At 31.0% G+C, this 6,621-nt stretch overlaps 2 protein-coding genes across 2 annotated transcripts; both read left to right on the forward strand.

The window, feature by feature from the left end:
* The first annotated feature begins 3,855 nt into the window (after nucleotides 1-3,855).
* On the forward strand, nucleotides 3,856-4,287 carry EbpII (Ejaculatory bulb protein II). Its single transcript, XM_086837693.1, has 2 exons — nucleotides 3,856-3,969; nucleotides 4,028-4,287. The coding sequence occupies exons 1-2, from the start codon at nucleotides 3,955-3,957 to the stop codon at nucleotides 4,175-4,177; spliced, it is 165 nt and encodes a 54-aa protein (XP_086693819.1). The 5' UTR covers nucleotides 3,856-3,954; the 3' UTR covers nucleotides 4,178-4,287.
* A 773-nt stretch (nucleotides 4,288-5,060) lies between these two features.
* Sfp60F (Seminal fluid protein 60F) lies at nucleotides 5,061-5,540 on the forward strand. The gene is made up of 2 exons (XM_086837932.1): nucleotides 5,061-5,169; nucleotides 5,224-5,540. The coding sequence occupies exons 1-2, from the start codon at nucleotides 5,155-5,157 to the stop codon at nucleotides 5,398-5,400; spliced, it is 192 nt and encodes a 63-aa protein (XP_086694058.1). The 5' UTR covers nucleotides 5,061-5,154; the 3' UTR covers nucleotides 5,401-5,540.
* Nucleotides 5,541-6,621: the final 1,081 nt, after the last annotated feature.

Consider the following 6,621-nt stretch of genomic DNA (forward strand, 5'->3'; position numbering starts at 1 on the left):
TATTGGCCAAATTTTGACAACTTTAACGAAGTCCACCTTATAAAATTTAGAAAGAATTGACAAAAATTTATTTTCTCTCCTACATGCCTAGAAAGACTCGTGTGTTGATGCTGATCAAGAATGTATATAGTTTATAGGGTCGGAAATGCCTCCTTCACAGCGTTACAAGCTTCTGACTAAAACAATAATACAGTTCTTAGTCGCTATTATTTAAATATTTATATGACAATTTGTTCAACAAATCAAAGTTTAAAAATCTCATAACTTTGCCAAAAAAGCATTAATTTTAATTCGGAAAGCTGTCCCATGCAAGTTTTTGTTAGGCTAATAAATCTGCATACTTCAATGAAAATGTAAAAAAAAAATAATTTTATTGGCCAAATTTTGACAACTTTAACGAAGTCCACCTTATAAAATTTAGAAAAAATTGACAAAAATTTATTTTCTCTCCTACATGCCTAGAAAGATTCGTCTGTTGATGCTGATCAAGAATGTATATAGTTTATAGGGTCGGAAATGCCTCCTTCACAGCGTTACAAGCTTCTGACTAAAACAATAATGCAGTTCTTAGTCGCTATTATTTAAATATTTATATGACAATTTGTTCAACAAATCAAAGTTTAAAAATCTCATAACTTTGCCAAAAAAGCATTAATTTTAATTCGGAAAGCTGTCCCATGCAAGTTTTTGTTAGGTTAATAAATCTGCATACTTCATTGAAAATGTAAAAAAAAATAATTTTATTGGCCAAATTTTGACAACTTTAACGAAGTCCACCTTATAAAATTTAGAAAAAATTGACAAAAATTTATTTTCTCTCCTACATGCCTAGAAAGATTCGTCTGTTGATGCTGATCAAGAATGTATATAGTTTATAGGGTCGGAAATGCCTCCTTCACAGCGTTACAAGCTTCTGACTAAAACAATAATACAGTTCTTAGTCGCTATTATTTAAATATTTATATGACAATTTGTTCAACAAATCAAAGTTTAAAAATCTCATAACTTTGCCAAAAAAGCATTAATTTTAATTCGGAAAGCTGTCCCATGCAAGTTTTTGTTAGGCTAATAAATCTGCATACTTCATTGAAAATGTAAAAAAAAAATAAATTTATTGGCCAATTTTTGACAATTTTAACGAAGTCCACCTTTTAAAATTTAGAAAAAATTGACAAAAATTTATTTTCTCTCCTACATGCCTAGAAAGATTCGTGTGTTGATGCTGATCAAGAATGTATATAGTTTATAGGGTCGGAAATGCCTCCTTCACAGCGTTACATGCTTCTGACTAAAACAATAATACAGTTCTTAGTCGCTATTATTTAAATATTTATATGACAATTTGTTCAACAAATCAAAGTTTAAAAATCTCATAACTTTGCCAAAAAAGCATTAATTTTAATTCGGAAAGCTGTCCCATGCAAGTTTTTGTTAGGCTAATAAATCTGCATACTTCATTGAAAATGTAAAAAAAAATAATTTTATTGGCCAAATTTTGACAACTTTAACGAAGTCCACCCTATAAAATTTAGAAAAAATTGACAAAAATTTATTTTCTCTCCTACATGCCTAGAAAGATTCGTCTGTTGATGCTGATCAAGAATGTATATAGTTTATAGGGTCGGAAATGCCTCCTTCACAGCGTTACAAGCTTCTGACTAAAACAATAATGCAGTTCTTAGTCGCTATTATTTAAATATTTATATGACAATTTGTTCAACAAATCAAAGTTTAAAAATCTCATAACTTTGCCAAAAAAGCATTAATTTTAATTCGGAAAGCTGTCCCATGCAAGTTTTTGTTAGGCTAATAAATCTGCATACTTCATTGAAAATGTAAAAAAAAATAATTTTATTGGCCAATTTTTGACAATTTTAACGAAGTCCACCTTTTAAAATTTAGAAAAAATTGACAAAAATTTATTTTCTCTCCTACATGGCTAGAAAGACTCGTGTGTTGATGCTGATCAAGAATGTATATAGTTTATAGGGTCGGAAATGCCTCCTTCACAGCGTTACAAGCTTCTGACTAAAACAATAATACAGTTCTTAGTCGCTATTATTTAAATATTTATATGACAATTTGTTCAACAAATCAAAGTTTAAAAATCTCATAACTTTGCCAAAAAAGCATTAATTTTAATTCGGAAAGCTGTCCCATGCAAGTTTTTGTTAGGCTAATAAATCTGCATACTTCATTGAAAATGTAAAAAAAAAATAATTTTATTGGCCAAATTTTGACAACTTTAACGAAGTCCACCTTATAAAATTTAGAAAAAATTGACAAAAATTTATTTTCTCTCCTACATGCCTAGAAAGATTCGTCTGTTGATGCTGATCAAGAATGTATATAGTTTATAGGGTCGGAAATGCCTCCTTCACAGCGTTACAAGCTTCTGACTAAAACAATAATGCAGTTCTTAGTCGCTATTATTTAAATATTTATATGACAATTTGTTCAACAAATCAAAGTTTAAAAATCTCATAACTTTGCCAAAAAAGCATTAATTTTAATTCGGAAAGCTGTCCCATGCAAGTTTTTGTTAGGCTAATAAATCTGCATACTTCATTGAAAATGTAAAAAAAAAATAATTTTATTGGCCAATTTTGTACAATTTTAACGAAGTCCACCTTATAAAATTTAGAAAAAATTGACAAAAATTTATTTTCTCTCCTACATGTCTAGAAAGATTCGTCTGTTGATGCTGATCAAGAATGTATATTGTTTATAGGGTAGGAAATGCCTCCTTCACAGCGTTACAAGCTTCTGACTAAAACAATAATACAGTTCTTAGTCGCTATTATTTAAATATTTATATGACAATTTGTTCAACAAATCAAAGTTTAAAAATCTCATAACTTTGCCAAAAAAGCATTAATTTTAATTCGGAAAGCTGTCCCATGCAAGTTTTTGTTAGGCTAATAAATCTGCATACTTCATTGAAAATGTAAAAAAAAATAATTTTATTGGCCAATTTTTGACAATTTTAACGAAGTCCACCTTATAAAATTTAGAAAAAATTGACAAAAATTTATTTTCTCTCCTACATGTCTAGAAAGATTCGTCTGTTGATGCTGATCAAGAATGTATATGGTTTATAGGGTCGGAAATGCCTCCTTCACAGCGTTACAAGCTTCTGACTAAAACAATAATACAGTTCTTAGTCGCTATTATTTATATATTTATATGACAATTTGTTCAACAAATCAAAGATTAAAAAAACTATATTTAAGCCAAAAGAGCAACAATTTTAAGCAGTCATTTGTTACAATTATTTGATAAGCGTATAAATCTGCATAAATACATAAATACATATAATACAGTTCTTAGTCGCTATTATTACATATTTATATGACAATTTGTTCAACAAATCAAAGATTAAAAAAACTATATTTAAGCCAAAAGAGCAACAATTTTAAGCAGTCATTTGTTACAAGTATTTGATAAGCGTACAAATCTGCATACTTCATTTAATATGTAAACAATTTACAATTTTTCCCAATTTTTGATAATTTTAACCATGTAAAATTTTGAAGAAATGTTATTTTTTACATGTCTAGAAAGATGTACTTTTAAACATTTTATTATTAATTTATAATTTTCAAAAACTATCCAGTTTTTCAACCTACTTTTAAATCTATTAGTACAAAAGAAATAAGATACCTTAATCGCTTGGGCACATCTTTAGATACAATAGTTTAAGGAAAATGTCTGAAAATGTGACTTATAATTTGGAAAATTAGACAAGGTTTTATTATCGTGAAAAAATTCTATTAACCTTGTGTCAGGTTTCTGAAAAGAAACCCCATAAATGTTAACGATTTATTTTAACATATTTTGAATTTGCATTTAAATGTTTTACAGATCTTTTATATAGCATCGCTTTAATTTTTTTGCCGTCATTCGTGAGATAACCTTTAACGAAGATACAATTCTGAAATCTAAAACAAAAAAATGATGCGCATACTGGTGAGAATAGATTATTTTATTTAAGTCTCATACCAAAATTTAAGTTTTTACTTTACAGATGCTTGTGCTCACGTTGACGTTGCTAACTGGTAGTGTCCTTGGCGATATTGGTCATCTGATGGATCTTATTTTCGGTAGACCCAGTATGCGGTTTGATGTTCCTGTGGTTACACCAGGATTTTCGTATGGATTTAACGTTGGTCGCTGATTTAGACGACTTAAGACATATGCACTTGGGCTAGGCTGATTCATGTATAATGGATTTGTATGTAAATTTTTAAATATACTCTCCCCAAGGACATAAAAAAGAAATCTAAATTTTAACGTGTAAACTTATATAATGGAGGGGTAATCAGAATTAAAAGATAATTATCTTTCACTATCAATTAAAAAAAAAAAAAAAAATGGAAAATAAAAGAATATATGAAGTATTAAAAATTAAAAATTATATATATCTCGAGGAAAATCATCTGAGCTCGTAAAGAAATAGTATGTTCATATACATATGTATATAATTTCTGATCAAAGTGCTTTTTGATTGCATGAACTCTTGATTAAGCTTAAATGCTACGTTTGTACAAATATTGGACACATTTTATAAATAAAAGTGTATCCCTCTTTACAGAAAAACAAATTACCATGTTTCTTTCCTCGTACTTTTAAACGTTTATTGTTAGTTTAAACTTAAAAAAAAAAATTACTTTTTTAGCCCTTATTTTAAATATATTTTTATCTGTAGAACTAAAAAACTAGGTTGTTAGCAACATTAAACGTATCCTAATCTACTTGCAAGTCGAAGAGGAAAGTAAAAATAAATATAGATAGATCAGTACATATGGGGCAACCAATTTAAGATCTAGAAAAAGTCATCAACATGCAAATATTTTCTTGAAGAAGAATCAAAAAGGCCAAATATTTATTAAACCCTTTGGATTTGGGACTTTCCACTTATAATAAGTATATAAATATAGATATAAAAATACTAATATAATTTATGTAAATTTATTCCTGTGAAATTATCAAATTAACCCTGTGCAACCACAGCTACAATGAATATGTACAGCTTTATGACCTAATTACCATGTGTATAAGGAGCATTCAACGCTATATAAGGTCGGATAATTCCACAGTTTCTAATATTTTAGAACAAACCTTTAACTAAGGCAGTTGACTAAATCTTGCACAATGATTCGCATTTTGGTAAGAAGCTTTCCAACAGGGTTGCATACAGTAATATACAAGTTTATCCCACAGGTCCTGGCTATTGTATTGGCTTTGCTGACTGACTTTGCTCTCGGCAATATCGATGCCCTACTACAGTTAATTGGCTTGGGACCCCGAGTTAGTGTTCCAGTAGGCGTTCGTCTTCCAGGGTCCGGAGTTAGCTGGAGCTCACCTATTGGTGATGGCTACATAGGATATGGTCGCTAAAATCTCCCAATTGCGAGTCAAGCCTTCAGCACAATGTTTGAGACTGTAATCAGAACGGTCCTATAAAGAAGAATTGTCCAGCCAGCGGTCGCAGTCAAAAATCAATAAAGTTATCCTTTTTTGTGCATACAAAAACCCAATGATAGAATGTCAAATACCTAAAAATCAATTGGCTAGAGTATATAAATTTATATTTAAAACACTTTATAGTAGCAAAGAGGCAATAGGAAGCAGCCAGAATACACTATGAGTTAGAGTAAATTTGATACATAGAATTTTAGATGCGCATCGGTGGCCATTTTAATTTTCGACCACGCAAACTGCCAACACGCGCCACCACGTCCACCTCCTTTCTTTTTCATATAGCAAGCTTCCCCATCCACGTGACATTGGCTTTCCACCCCAGCCTCTTGGCGCTTTGTTCACCCACTTCGTTAGTTATGTAAATGACTTTGTTTAGTCTTCGCATTGTTGCCTTCTTCCTTGGCTTCCTAAGTAATTCCGCCGACAGGCTGGCAACGCCGTTTTCGCGGGCACACACACATAGACAGCTCACGCATGTTTCGCTTCTCGAGTCGAGTAGGCTCAGATTTTAACCCTTTGGAATCATTACCACCCCGAAAATTGGAAGACTTTTCGTGTTTGCTCATGTAGTTGCTTATGTACAAGCCAAAGAGGGGAAATTTCCCGCTCATCACGCATGAAAATCGCGTTTATGTAGACTTTTATGTATGTATCTGTGCTTGTGTTTTATCGTTGTATTGGCTTTGGTCCTGTGCGTATTTATTCTACATTATGGTGAGTATACCCCAAGCTTAGCGAGACTAGATTTGCCAATGTTATTTAATGAAAAATTATTAAAATTTATCATAAGGAAAATATGTGGCATAAACTTTATCAGGTTCAGTAGAAAACACTTTATTTTAATTCTGAAATATGTCCGTCAAGTCATCGGTTTAGTACCCGTGCCAATTGAATATTTAATCTTGGTTAGTGTAGTATATACGACTTAGTTTAAACCTATAGTATTCCCTTTCCGAAACGTGCGACTGTATCAATATTGCAAATTAAAATGCTAATGTTTTAAGGTTTGGTGTGCGATGATGATTTGAACACTGCCTTTCTGCAGTCGAAAGCTTTTTATTTCCTTGCCACATTTGCTCTAAGCTAAATGTAAAAATGTAAAAGAAATTAAGCCCCAAGGACAGGGTCTCTGTCCAT

Source organism: Drosophila serrata, unplaced genomic scaffold, assembly GCF_035046125.1.
Source record: "Drosophila serrata isolate PLE 108 unplaced genomic scaffold, ASM3504612v1 contig_334, whole genome shotgun sequence".
In the NCBI taxonomy this organism is placed as follows: Eukaryota; Metazoa; Arthropoda; class Insecta; order Diptera; family Drosophilidae; genus Drosophila; species Drosophila serrata.